Source organism: Saccostrea cucullata, unplaced genomic scaffold, assembly GCF_032062105.1.
Source record: "Saccostrea cucullata isolate Sc308-1 unplaced genomic scaffold, CSIRO_AGI_Scuc_v1 ctg5536, whole genome shotgun sequence".
In the NCBI taxonomy this organism is placed as follows: domain Eukaryota; kingdom Metazoa; phylum Mollusca; class Bivalvia; order Ostreida; family Ostreidae; genus Saccostrea; species Saccostrea cuccullata.
The window spans coordinates 9,677-24,639 of record NW_026929702.1 but is presented as its reverse complement, the minus strand read 5'-3'; the positions used below and the strand labels follow the sequence as shown (position 1 = coordinate 24,639).

General features: G+C 33.8%; 2 protein-coding genes across 2 annotated transcripts; both read right to left on the bottom strand.

Annotated features, from left to right (window-relative positions):
- Positions 1–1,444: 1,444 nt before the first annotated feature.
- On the bottom strand, positions 1,445–5,624 carry LOC134281881 (uncharacterized). Its single transcript, XM_062764316.1, has 3 exons — positions 4,955–5,624; positions 4,378–4,573; positions 1,445–3,949 (listed from the first exon to the last, which is right to left on the bottom strand). Exons 1-3 carry the CDS (start codon positions 5,192–5,194, stop codon positions 3,069–3,071), a joined length of 1,317 nt encoding a protein of 438 aa, XP_062620300.1. The 5' UTR covers positions 5,195–5,624; the 3' UTR covers positions 1,445–3,068.
- On the bottom strand, positions 5,239–14,494 carry LOC134281882 (uncharacterized). Its single transcript, XM_062764317.1, has 6 exons — positions 14,343–14,494; positions 13,652–13,756; positions 13,435–13,509; positions 11,994–12,184; positions 5,364–6,161; positions 5,239–5,257 (listed from the first exon to the last, which is right to left on the bottom strand). The coding sequence occupies exons 2-6, from the start codon at positions 13,727–13,729 to the stop codon at positions 5,239–5,241; spliced, it is 1,161 nt and encodes a 386-aa protein (XP_062620301.1). The 5' UTR covers positions 13,730–13,756; positions 14,343–14,494.
- Positions 14,495–14,963: the final 469 nt, after the last annotated feature.

Below are 14,963 nucleotides of genomic sequence, written 5' to 3'. Positions count from 1 at the left end.
CATATTCGCAAGATTCTGTGGAAGTCTAAATCTTGTGGACAATCATTAACGCAAGGTAAATATAAGGATTTGGAAGAAAAAAGCTATTTACAACAATGCCAATCGGAGAAAAACTTGCAAAATATAACAAATTTGACTTTTAAAGCCTTCCAAAGGCTAACAAATGCTATTAATACTTATACGTATCGAGGCTTTATTTTGTATCCGTATTAATTTCTGTTCACAAAAAGCACAATGAATATTCTCTGTTTCTATTTTAACAGAGTTTGTTTAAAATAATTTACTAACCTCTCAAAAATTGTTATCAACCGAGTGTCCGATAACAACCGAGTAGCCGATAACGCGTTGAGCAGTGTGATTAAGCCGTAACGATATCCCTATGGCAGAATGTACTAATAATTGACCCGATTCTAAAACGAAAGTAGAACTTTTACACGTGGTTGACATGTATGTTCCAGAACAACAAGCACAAAGTGTGCATTAATGGAAAAAGTTAATTCAAGCTATGATTTATTTTATTTTGTTTTTTAACTGACTGACCGCATATAACATGTTTAAGGAGTGGCGCATAATATTAGAAGCCATATGCCCATAGACTTAAAACAGTATACAATGAAAAAAGAATTAGCCTAAAGAAACATGAGAAAGACATGTATATATTTCATTGACTGAAAATCACACTGCATAAGATTTATGTCATGTAGTGTACAATACTTAAGCCTTAACAAATAATTTAAGAGAGAGAGAGAGAAAGCTAGAAAGCGACACAATGATATAAAATTCGCAGGGAGGACATCGGAGATTTACTAGAGCGCGCTGTCTACATAATATATATAAAAAAAATAATTAAAGGTTCTTCAATTTAATTATTTAACCCTGTCACATTCTTCTATAAAATAACAAAGTGTACGCTTAAGACTAGATTTTATGACAAATATTTAATACTGTCTTGTTAAAATGAGAGCTTAATTTAAAAGTAAATGGAAAGGGGGGGGGGGTGTTTTCAACTTAATGTGCTCATGCATTTTCAGTTCTCCACACGGTAAAATAAATTGATATTTACAACCATTGACTGTATCGAAGTATTAAAGATACCTACAAAAAGCTTTTGATGACAGTACACAGACATGTGAGAAAAAATATGAGATGAGATTTTTTTGAACCTTTACGACAAATATTAAACTTTTTAAAAAAGTACTTGGGAAGAAAAACCACGGAAAATACAATAGATTAATTTTCCTCAGATAATGTCATCCACACGGTAAAATAAATTGATATTTAAAAAACATAAACATTTATGAAAGCTTATGTTACAAATTATTGAAAAAATGAAGTATTAAATTAAGATAAGTGAAAAATTCTGGTTGCCATTATTGAAAAAATGGTAACAATTGAAAAATTGAAAATTTAAACAAACATTCAGACAAACCAAAATCCAGTGCATTTGTAACATTGTGATGTAAAATCTACATTTATTTTTAATATTTTAATTTTAGCCCCTAATACCTAACTGCAGGATATACAATTTGAATAAAAAAATTGAATCAACAGGACTAAGGAATCTTTACATATTTTCATATTTATAGAGATGACATGGCCAAAATATTAACAGAAAGGCTGTGCTGAGGTTTCAAATCAGATGAGCTAAAGCCCAAAACAATGGATTTTTCTTAACTCGGGAGGAGTTATCATTGCATATAACTAGACACATTTCCACAAAACATCCATGAATCACTTATAAGATAAAATAAAAAGGAATTAATCTACCTTGCTTCTGTGTGAAAGATTAGGTATTAGGGAAAAAATTAGGACAGTGAGGTCAAGGTAACGGGGAAGTTAATATTAGAAAATTATGACACACTTGATGTGTGTTAGTGTATTTAATTTTATATAATATATTGGAAGGCTTCTTTAAAATTGATATTTTTAAACAGTACATGTATAAGTAAAGTCAAGATGAACAAGATGCGTTTGTGAAACACTACAAGCCCTGCGGCAACAAAGTTACAAAAACTATTTTTAACATATAGGTCAAAGTCAAGGTCACAAGGTCAATGATCTTAATGCTATTTGAAAGAACTATATAAGTGGAGTATGCATACTCTGTATCTCCTATGGCTCAAAAGTTATGGCGAAAGTTTGAAAACAGCTATTTTTAGCATTAAGGTCACAGTCAAGGTCACAAGGTCGATGACTTTGGTGTCATTTGTATATGCTTAATTAGTGAAGTATGCATACCAAATATGAAGTCTCTATATCTCAAGGTTCAAAAGTTATGGCGAAGGTTAAAGTTTTCAACAGACAGACAAACAAACAGATAAATAGACAGGACAAAAACAATATACACCTCAGATCTATCGATCCGGGCGCATAAAAAGTTGACACATTGATACAAGTTGTCATAAATGTACATTAATCCATGTGTTAAGATAAAATACCTTCAACATTTTTGTTAAAACTGATTTAAATGCAAAATTTAAAAATTTAAGGTCAGGTAATACTTTTTGTATAAAGTTGAGTATTTCTCAACAATTTGCATCTGTATATATGTCTACATACAAATACCTAGAATAGTTTCTTTGAAAATGAGATAAATACAAAATAGAATGTTTAAAGCAGTTGTTAACACTCACCAATATGTATCAGTAGATGAAGTTTGATAAAAATACTTTGAATAGTTTCTTTAAAAATGAGGTAAACAAAATATGCATTTGATGGGCAGACTAGGGGACAGAAAAACAGTTATACAGAAACAATACTTTAGGTTTTAAAAATGGCAATAGTCATAGTGCAGCATCAAAATATCATTGCAAAATGCAGAAATAATGGAGTAGGGTTCCTGTAATCTGTTTATGTCAATCACTTATGCTTTGAAAAACTTCCTCATTTTGAAGTTCACCTAAAACAGCTAACAAATCACTGTCACTTGAAACTAACTCACTTTTGTCCACACAAAGTACATTTGATTGGTTGGAATTTATTGCAAGTCGAGAAAAAAATGAAGAAATCTGACTTGGCTGTAACCATTCACATGGAGAGAACTTCCCTCTTCCATCTTCCATCATAGTTCACATTTCCAGAGCAACAGCTGTTGGATTCTCCTTTCTACCACTTTCTTCTCCTTTCTTGAATAACTCGGTCAAGAAGTTCTTCACTTTTTGAGAAAATCTGCTGTATCTCTTTTCTTTCTTCAAAGCCCATCCTAGAACTGGCACATCTACACTGTCTGAAGCCTCGGACTCATGATCAACTCTAGGACGGGTAGCTGCCAACACAGTATCACATTTTTCGGCCCATAGTTTCTTTGCTTTGTCACTAGAAGATTCTGACACTTTTTTAAACACATGATTTCCAATGAGTAGATGCTCATTCAGCTTCTCAAAAGTCTGATATGACTTCAAACATCCATATTCAGGACAAAAGAATAACTTAGAATCTGTTCCTGAAGGTTCAACACCATCATCGTCATTTGCTGAGGTATCAGATTGATCATCACGTGGTTCTGGTTGATTCTCTGGTGCCCTAAGATGAATTTGGCCATGTTCTTCAGTGTGGTTGAAATCACTTAGGATCTTTAAACTGGTAGTAGATTGCGCATGACCTAGTTTCTGAAGACTTTCTGTATCTTTGAAGGACCCCTCTCCAATTTTGTATGCTTTCCATGTTCTTAACCCTGCCGTGGTGAATTCTATATTGGATATAAAGCTTACTCCCTTCCAAGAATGCTTTGTGAGTGTTTGCTTAGTGACATCAACATCAACAACAGCAATGCAGGTTCCCTTGACTCCTGCACCACTCTCAATTGCCTCTTTCATCTGCATAGCTGTACAAATATTATGGCCCTCCGAAGAAAAAATCCTCATCTTTGATCTCATGTGGGCGATTTTTGCATCACAGTAGCTTTTACCACTCTGTGCTTCGCTGTAGTCAAAACGCTTCACAGTTATTCCTGAAAAATTGAGAATACATACAATAGTATTTTTATTTGATGAAAAAAATTTCACTACAGCATACATTTATTTTCAAGGAAGCTTTTTTCAAGAACATTTTTACTTTTGCTTGCATTAATGTTCAAAGAGACGCAACATGACTACCCACCAAAAAGAAATTCAAACTTTATTTTCATTGAAAAAAAAATAAATTCAGAGAAAACATTTTTATGCATGTATTATGAATCCCATAAAAACATATTGTACATGAGGAGAATGAGAAAATCATTCCTGTAAGAAGTATAATTTATGATAATGTAAAGAATCACAATTTTCTAGACAAAGATATCCATTTATTGAAGAAAGAACAAATTCCAATGCAATGAAAGCATCAACATTTTCAGATGCTTACAAGGTATGCATTGTGCATAACTGAAAAAAAGGTTACCTGTTCTTTCTGACAATGATGGTATGGAGAGCCATAACTGCCCACAATGGTAGCATCCGGCATTGTCTGATCTGAGGTAAGCTTCCGTAATGTGTGGCAGCTGTTGTTTAATAGTTACTAATGCATGTTCTAGTAATGAAAGAACAGCAAAGAAGTCCTGCTTCACATAATCCATGATGTGAGTAAAAGTCCTGTGCTACAAAAGAGTAAAATTGTATGAGGCATATGTTCACAAACTGTAAAGTAACTTCATTTCTCATTTACAAAACCCAATCTTTCACATACTATACACATGGAGTATGCATAATACACCAGACAACTAAACTTTAATTAACTATTGATAGATGTATACCCGATAATTTTTACATGTGCACAGTCAAGTGTTCTAATCTTAAACTCCATGGGAATGCAGAACACTTGAGAGGATGCATGTATCAAGTTTAAAACTTGAATGATATTTAATTCTTACAGGTTTGAATGAATTAATTTGAGATATCCATGATATTCAAGAAATAAGTTCCAAGAAAGTGTAGGTGAACTGCATATCATCCATGTATATATATTTATATTAGCTTACCACTAGACTTCCATTTTGTTCCTTGAAAACTGCAACACACACATGCCAGTGTACTCCTTTCTGTCCAAAGAAGTCTTTCATTTTCTCACGGTACATCTGCGGCAAATATTTCATCGCCCAGTCTAAAATCACTAAAACCTGGTTGTTGTTCAGATTATGCAGCACATCTACCCTTCCGTCATCCTGATTCACAGTTCTTATGATGTGTGATCTCCAGTCCTCTACTTGTGTTACAGACATTTCCAGATCTTGTAATAGTACCTCTTGCTCTTCTGATGGAGACTTTATAATGACCTTGCGGATCTCCGTGACAGATTCACCAAATAAGTTACACCTGCTGCAGGTCTTATTATGCTCATGGTCACATGAAACACTAAGATGGCTTGATTTGGGGTCACTAAGTGCATACTGTAAGCAGTGGAAAGCGCATTCATCTTCCCGCTTGATGTGGAGCTTGTAGTCAGTCTTTAAGTACAGTCGAGCATTGAACAGCTTTTCCTTCAGTTCTTTTTTCCATTGCTGAGGCTCATCAAGTTTATCAACTAAGCTAGTCAGACTGTCAAATGCAGAAGATCCATCAACAGCAATGTTATCAAGTCCTTTCAGGCACTTCCGTTTTGATGCACTGCATGCATTTAGGACTTCATATAGAGTGGACTCACTGAGAGGCTCAAAGTTACATGTATTACTGGCGCAGTATGTGTTGTAAAGTTTGATCAAATTTGAATGGATCATAGTCCTAACTACATCAGGAATTACTAAGGTGTCTCCAGAATCTAGCTTTAGGTTCCTTGTAGTGTATGATGAAATCTGGTTGAATGATGGATCACTGAAAAATTCCACTGCATGCTGTAACTTTGCAAAATTGATTCTTTGTCTGTGTTGAGAAGATACTGTTTGCTGAACACCTGATCCAGGACCATTTACAAAAGCATGTCTCCTGGCTTTATCTATCTGATGCTTTGTAACCTCTGGAAACTTTGTCAACAGTTCAGCCTTTGAACATCTATTTACTATTAGAGACAAAAGTTGACATTTCACATCTGCATCCTTGATATTGTGGTACAGTTCACTGACAACACGAAAAAGGTCATGATCATTAGCTTCCGAATTTGGTAATGTCATCTTCTTAAGTATCTCTCCTTGATGAGGAGCAATGGCATCTAGAAGAGCTGTGCAAGTCTCCTGTGCTTTCCTTTTGTAGTATCTAAAAATTAGAAAGATATATTTCATATTTTGTTTAAAATACTCTTTCTTCTGCTGTTAGAAGAGTAAACACATATTGAATATGACATGAAGAAGACCGAAATTATATTTCAGTCCAATTTTAGCATGAGGCCCATGGGTCACTGTATCACCTGAGCATAATTTTGAATAAATATGAAACTAGAGGTCTGAGTTGCTTTCTAAAACTTATGCTCCCTGTATGCAAAACTGCAGATTGAAGATTACTTATTTCTCTGAAGTACTTAATATTGCAAAATGGCTCTTTGACATCAAATTGTTACAGACCCTAAACCGTGCTACTGGGTTTTTCAGAAGTGCTGCAAATCACAAAGCGAACCGTTCCGTGCAAAAGCGTATTGTTTCCGTGCACAAAGCGTGGTTCTCATCCGTTCGCAGCGTAGACAAAGACCGTTCCGTGCAAAAATGCCGTTCTTTGGTTAATTATGCAAACCACGCCCCCAATGATTTTTGAATCGTGTAACAACCAAATAAGTCATTTTGGTTTATTTCTCGCTACGGCGCCTGTGAAAGGAGGACGGAGGTTGTGTCTGCCTGTTTGAAACACCATTATCAAGTATCATGCATATGCGCCTGGGCCTTCAACTGTGAAAATAAGGAAACTACTAGAGAGAAGCAAAATACAACTTTAAAACAACTAGACAGAGTGTGAGACGATTTCTTATTTGCTATAAATTAGATCAACTGGTTGTGTTTGTGGTCAAACGTACAGTACAGGCCAGGAGTTTTTCCCACAAAACACGTAAGTGTGGACCTTTCTTTGAAGTCTTTCATTTTCTTTATATTAGCAAATTAAATCAATTTTCTTTTGAAATATTAGTTTATTTTAACAATCGTAATTTAATTATATAGATATTTAAAATAAAATTATAAGGTGCCCCAAAATTCAATATAATCGTGCTCGTGACTGGGGAAAAAACCCTCTTTTAATGTGTACATGTACACATTAAAAGTTTCATAATCCTATAATTATATTTGACATAAAAATAGGTTCAATAGACTATATACCACTAAGAAAATGTTTTTCATGAATTTATTCCCTGGTTGTCTCTACTTTTGATTTTAATTTTGCTCATTTAAATTATTAAATCTTATCGGATACAAGATCATTTTTGTCGTAAGTATGCATTCTTATGTAATCCATATCAGATGCGTGATTTTACTAATGAATTTTTTTGTAAGAATTATAAAACATATATTAACTGTGTAGAGTAAAAATTTAAAAAAGAACCGTATTAGACTCTCGCATTAATTCCGTTAAGATTTTTACTATAGGCGGTGCAGTTTTACTTACACTGAAAATCTGTAATCATGTAAAATATGGATTAAAATATTACATGCGGTAAACGTGAAGATTTCTACTGAACTGACAGAGATGATACATGTAATCTTACTAATAAAACTGTGATAAACTTTCACGCTGCATATACAAAAATCGCCAGCCGAATTTCTTGCAAATAAAATATGCAAACTGCAGTATAAATATTACTTCATTCTGAAATACATCTCATGAAAAATGAAAAAAAAAATCTTTGAAAAAAATAAAGATATTATAGATTTGTTACACTGTATCCCGATCCCCTTGTAGAAAGCAATTGTGTCGAAGAAGTCTGCAAAATCGTACGTTGTTGTAAATAAAAAAAATAATAATCTACAGGAAACATCATTATTAGTGTCTGAAAAAAGATAATTTACTAAATAAAATGAAATTTAAAAAAAATCAATCCTCTTTCAAGCCATTCGAGTTATGTTTGTTACCCCCCCCCCTCTAGAAGGTGATACTTATGCAACTTTATGACTTTAAATTGTGCTGATAATTTAGGGATAGATGCTTCATTTTTGTCTGAAAAAGGATAATTTAAGAAGTAAATTTATAATCAATATTGTGGTAAAACCTGGAAGATGAATTTACTGGATATCAGTTGAGTGATTACTTGATGTGGTCAGAACTAAATAATTGGAAAGGTGTGTTAAACACGCGCATCCCCCCCCCCCCCCCCCCCGCCCCTCCGGCTGTGACTCAATATTTTATTTAAACAGGTGTGAACTATGAACTGACCATAAGAATGTTTCAAATAACAGGAGAAGTTCTTCTTGCGTAAACGGACTTTCAGGGTCACCTAGCGTCATACCATTTTGATTGACAGGTGATGCACGAGAATTTCATGCGTGCAGCATGCATGTACAGAGAACGGATTATTCATTGAACAATAGTTGTAAAGGGGTTGATTAAATAGAATCATATACTGATTAATTGTGACTTTAGCGATATGTAAATAAACGAAGAATGAGAATAAATACAACTTATTTTTTTTTTTTACAGATAATGTATTAAGGGGTTGAATCTTTCTCTCTATCCCCTCTCTCTCTCATTCACGACATCGATTTTACAGACTACAAGAATAGAATAACTTAATAAAATAAAGAAAACTTATTGAAATAATTACTTAATACACTGAAAGGATTATTGAAAACATAAATACTTGTCTGTGAAAAGAATGTTTTCTGTAACGAGAAAGTGCTCTGAAGTTATTGTATTGATTTCTTGTTTCTGCTGCTGATTTTCGTATTTATTTTGTTTACTGATATTTTTCCTCTGAAGCAAACGTTTGAACGGTAGATCTATTATTTTAAAAATAAAAAACAATGTACGTACATATCTAATTACTAGAAATAAAAATGAAGCAGGAAGAGTCATATCTATTTCTATAGATCAATGAATTAAATATAAGTTACATATGTGCGTAGCGTTATATGTATAGAACAAGTATATACCCGATATATATATTAATTCCTTTTAATTATCTTACAACTTTATTTGAAAGTGAAAAAAATATTTCATTCGAGTTCTATATATATTAATACATATCTATACATAATATCAAAGACATCGGTGGGATGATGTTTTTTCTTCCTTTCATTTTTCCTCAATCACCGCTGTAGTGTAAATTAATGTTTAAATTGAAACCGAGAAATTAATTTGTTAAAAGCGGAAATATAATTATATACGTGCAATAAGTACTTCAAAAGTCATTTGAAATGAATTAATTTTTAGCAGCCAATCAAAAATTAAAACTAAAAGGCTCCGCCCACTTCATTTGCATACCGTTTCCCAAAGCGTACCGTTCACAAAACGAACCGTTCCGTGCAAGAAACGTACCGTCCACAAAGCGTACCGTTCCGTGCACAAAGCGAACCGTTCCGTGCACAAAGCGTACCGTTCCGTGAACAAAGCGAACCGTGTGCACAAAGTAGTACCGTTCACAAAACGAACCGTTCAAATTCCGTGCAGTACCGAACCGTACCGTCCAAGTGGTGTAGTAGCACGGTTTAGGGTCTGTAGAATGCTGGGTTTTTCAGAGGTGCTAAATCATGAATATTTTATGGATCTAAGAGAAGAGAAAAATGCTAAAACATTTTTAGTGCAAATGTAGTTGCTCATTATATATTTTATAAATGAAACGAAGGCGCAGACTAATAAAAAAAATAGACTAAATGATTGAGTAAATATACAGACCAGACACAAATTATGAACTTTTTCTGTCAGTGACCTTGAACTTGCATAATGACTTTGGTACAAAGTCATGACACAACCTCAGGTTATAAGCTATGTTTGTCTGAAGTAGTAGATTCAAGTTTTTCCATAATAAAGATATGTACCAAACATGAATGATACAATTTTTATTTTAGTGACCTTGAATATGTACAGATGACCTTGGGTCAAGTTCATGACACACCCTTAGATCATGAGGAATGTTTGTGTGAAATGAGAACCTACCAAGCTTATCCATAAAAAAGATATGGACTGGACACGAATTATAACAAGAGGCCCAAGGGCCACATCGCTCACATGAGCAATTGGCTAGGAAAAAACACAGATCAGATCAGAACTGAAAGTAAACGGGGGGGGGGGGGGGGGGGGGGTTTGAATTTTACACACACACACACACACACACACATCCCCCCGGGGGTCATGATTTGAACAAACTTGAATCTACACTACCTGAGGATGATTCCCTATAAATATAACGAAGCCTGGCTTTGAAGTACTTGAAAAGAAGATTTTAAAAGGTTTCCCTATATGTTCCTATGTAAAACTTTGATCCGCCATTTTGGCCCCACCCTACCCCCGGGGGTCATGATTTGAACAAACTTGAATCTACACTACCTGAGGATGATTCCACATGAGTTTCATCTTTCCTGGCCCAGTGGTTCTTGAGAAGAAGATTTTTTAAAAATGCCATTAATTTTTCTCTAATTCATAATTATCTCCCCTTGGAAAAGGGCCTGGCCCTTCATTTGAACAAACTTGAATCCCCTTCACCCAAGGATACTTTGTACCAAGTTTGGTTGAAATTGGCCCAGTGGTTCTTGAGAAGATGAAAATGTGAAAAGTTTACGACAACAATAACGACAACGACGACAGACAACGGACAAATTTTGATCAGAAAAGCTCACTTGAGCCTTCGGCTCAGGTGAGCTAAAAATTGTCTTCCAGTGACCTTGAACTTCTCCAAAGGTCATGACACACCCTTATGTCATGGGCATTCTTTGTGTGAAATGAGAACCTACCATGTTTATCAATAAGAAAGATATGGACCGGACACAAATTATGAAATGTTTCCTCCAGTGACCTTGAACTTCCCCAAATGACCTTGGGTCAAGGTCATGACACACCCTTAGGTCATGTTCCTCTGTAAGAAAGATATGGACCGGACATGTTTGCACAGACAGACAGACAAGCTGACTCCTATATACCTCCCCAAAGTTTGTGTGCTGGGGGGGGGGTATAAATATGTTTACCAAATTTCATTTCAGTATGTGCAACCTCTGTGATGAAAATGAACAGGAACTGCAAATAATGAGAACTTCTCTAACTCTTTTTCAAGGGGGGTGTAAAATATATAATTTAGGCCAAAATAAAATTATAGTTTGTTTGGAATTGCCTCCCGCCTCACTGAAATGACCCCTCCTGAAAAAATTTTATTGACCAAAAGTAGGACAATTTTTTTTTTATTTAATCATTTTTTTTTGCCCATTATCTGTATCATATGCACCATACAAAACACTGAAATAAAGTGTCTAATATTTATCTTCAATTAAAAAAAATAAATAATTTCCCTCCCTCCCTCCTGTGTCTGAAACCCTTCAGGCGGCAATTCCAAACAAACAATTTTTTAAGGATGGCCTTAGTATAAAAATACTATACAGTATGCTTTAGTTGTTACACTCAAAACTTTTCAGTAAGTTCCTATTCTAGGCATCTACTTTATAAAAAAAAAGACTTTTATAAATAATGACTTGTCACACTGCAATTGATTTGCAAAATAAGGCAAACATTTATGACGTCAATTTTAGAGCAAATTCTCTGATAATGTCACAATGCATCTAGTTCTAATGGTGAATGGGCTTTATGCAAGACAATCATCTGCATATACAAGGATCCTTACTCATGCAAATTATTTTCAAAAGAAACTCACTGCTTGTGCATGAAAAAAGTAATTAGAATTTTATTACTTGACGTGATTAATTATTCCCCCCTTCGAAGAAGGGAGGGCATATTGCTTTGCTGCTGTCTGTCGGTCGGCCCATTTAGTTTCCGTTCATTTTCTTCACAACCGTTGCACATACTGAAATGAAATTTGGTATACAGGTTTATCAGATGAATATCTAGGTCAAGTTCTGTTTTGGGTACAATAGCGCCATTTTTGACAGATTTATGCCCCTTGGACTTAGAAAAATTCCAATTTGTGGGGTGGGGGGCATAAGTGTTTTACAAACATATCTTGTTTACCTTAGAGTTCGTTCTTTAGTATTCATCAATTCTGTATTGAGTCTTGATCGCAATGGACTAATTTGACCCTGGCTTAGGATGTTAATAGCTGTGTTCACATCAGTCAACTGAATTTCATGAAGGGGTAGGGCTTCCTCTTCCTGACTCCAATTAGAACCTTGACTACAAACTGCACTGCTCTGACTATCACTCTGTTACAAAATTAAACATATATATCATATAATTATTCCTCACTACAATAACAAAGTATATGTATATGAACAAATGATGCAGGTATGGATCCAGGACTTTTTAGCATATCAAACTTGTGGGATGGAGAGAAACCCCCAATCCCTGTTATAGATCTGTGCATGTTAGCCATGTATTTTGAAGACAAAGTTTTAGTTTTGTGATATTTGTTAGACGTGTGAGCTACAGAGCTCATTTGAGTGTGTATGTAGCAATTATGGATTCATATCATGAATACCAAACCTGATCTCTTCAAATGGTTCTCTTTTGTAGGGAGAAGGCTGGGTTTTAATGACATGATATTTATAGTTTTAAAAGATGCCTCTACCTCTTTCAAACATAAATGTATAGTTTCATATTCAAATTTTTTTTATGTTTAGAGCACTGTTTCAAAGAAGAAAATTTAACTTTGAAGATTTTTTCCGCTACAAAGGTTGTAAGCTAAAACTTGATACCCCTATGCATTATGGTAGCTTAATCCTACATGGCAGTGTATCACTCAATATTTCCATTTGTAATTTTTTTTCTCTGTGATAACTCTTTGAAGGTTAGGGGAGTTTATTTCTTGATAATTCTGTCGGAGTGTAAATTAGGCAGGTCGATAGGTCAGGAGCTAAGGGGGCCTAATATGCATGCAAATCCTGTGCGCATCTAACTATGTCTGATGCTAAGGAGGCCAAATATGCATGTAAATCTTGTGCGGCTGCCTTTGTGTTTGACGTCACTGGGCGAGGACTATTGAAATTGGCATGGGAGTCCTTGTGTAATTTAAATTGAGTAGTCTACATTTGTAAAGTCAAAATCTACAATTTTGTTTCACAATGAAATGGAAATATAAGGAATCACTGTCTAGTTAGTATAGTATATCAATGATAGTGGGAAACATGGAATAATTTATGCAAAATTATCAATGTTTCCCACTATCGTTGATGCCCTGGTATACTACACTAACTAGACAATGATTCCTTAAAACAATGAATTTAGAGTATACACACTTCACCTTAAAAAATAATTTTTAAAAACATAAATAAACTGAGTAATGGGCATTAGCAAATTATGATCATCTTGTTTTTCAAAAGACTGAAATATTTTGTTTCTTCCAGGCTTGATTTTCCTTAAACTACTGTCTTTACTTTTTATAGATCAATATAAAATTACAAAAGTTCTTCAGATATCTAGCATTCACATGATATTCAATTTGTTCAACACTTACTTCATATATGGTCTCTGTCCTTCTTGCACGGAGTCGACCACTCCATTCTTCATTATCCTCTGTTTCAGTCTGAGCCTATGAGGGTTTTAGAAATAATGGATATTATAGTAATAAAATCATATTAAAGAATTAACATATTCTCAGAATGACTGTTTTGAAAATAGGTCTAAATATTTTCACTATCAATTAATATTCAACATCAAAATTGTATACATACACCATCAGTACATGTAGACTGCTGGTTTTGGATAGAGGTTGCAATATCTGTCTCATCGTTGCCGTGGTTGTCTTCCATGGGAGCTTCAACCTATTCATGATACATCTTAATTAAAATATAATTAAAATTGGTTATTTCATTAAATTATTTTTAACAGTGAATCAAATCTTTACCCTTTTTTATTAAATAAAAAAGCAATAGAACTATATCTAAATTTTGGGATCTAAAACTTAAATTCGGCATAGACTATTCTACTTATAATTATAAAAACTTTCACTGTAGTGTACAGATTATCAGTAAATCGACTTTAGATAAGTAAAAACTGAATTAAGGTAACTTGTACTTCACCACTAGAACTTTATGCTTCACAAACATTTCATTAAAAAACATCTTTTACCCAAATGTTATGCTATGTTACTTACATGGGCTTTAAATACTGAGAATATTACCCAAGATCAGTAATTCTTTTAAAAAATCTTATTTTTAAGTACCATAATTTTTACTAGTTCTTTTTAGGTATTTCTAAATGTAATTTCAAGTAGTGTGGTTGCTATCACAAGTATGCAACTATGGAAGTACAATGTAGCAATTTATTTCACTCAACAAGGAGGCACATACAAGAAGGCACAGAAAAATACAAGTAATTCGTAGATGTGAAAGAGCTCTTGAAATATATGACTGGACTCATTACCTCTCCAATTGATGAAGGAAGCTTCAAATAATCTCCATGACATTTTCTGCATATTCCTAAAATTAATTATAAAAGATTTATCATTGCTCCTTTTTTTCTTAACAATGCTTAACTTGCAATCAACTTCAATAATTATTTTATTGTTTATTTATATATATGTGTGTGTGTGGTTAAATACATTATGAAGATGTAGCACATAAGAACTACATGTATTAATTTGGGTCTAAAATGCATTTGACATCTAAATAGAAAATATTATCATCAAAACATGAGCTGATCAAATCAATCAATCTGTCTAGTATGTTTACATGCATCATTAGTCTACATGTATACTTTAGTCATTTTAAAAGGATGTATTTTTAAAACTTGTAAACATTCATTTAAATCATATAATAAATACATTTAAACATGATTGTATGGGATTTGAGACCCCTGATATTTGATAATCAAATTATCATATTTATTAATTACCATGATTACTTCAACAAACAATAAAAGGATTTCCATTTAGCATCTTTAGATTTTTATGACCACTGCATCATTAAATCAGAAGATAAAAAAAAGGATTTTACACTGCATTATACATATACTAGCTAATATAGAGACCCCCCCCCGGCCTTG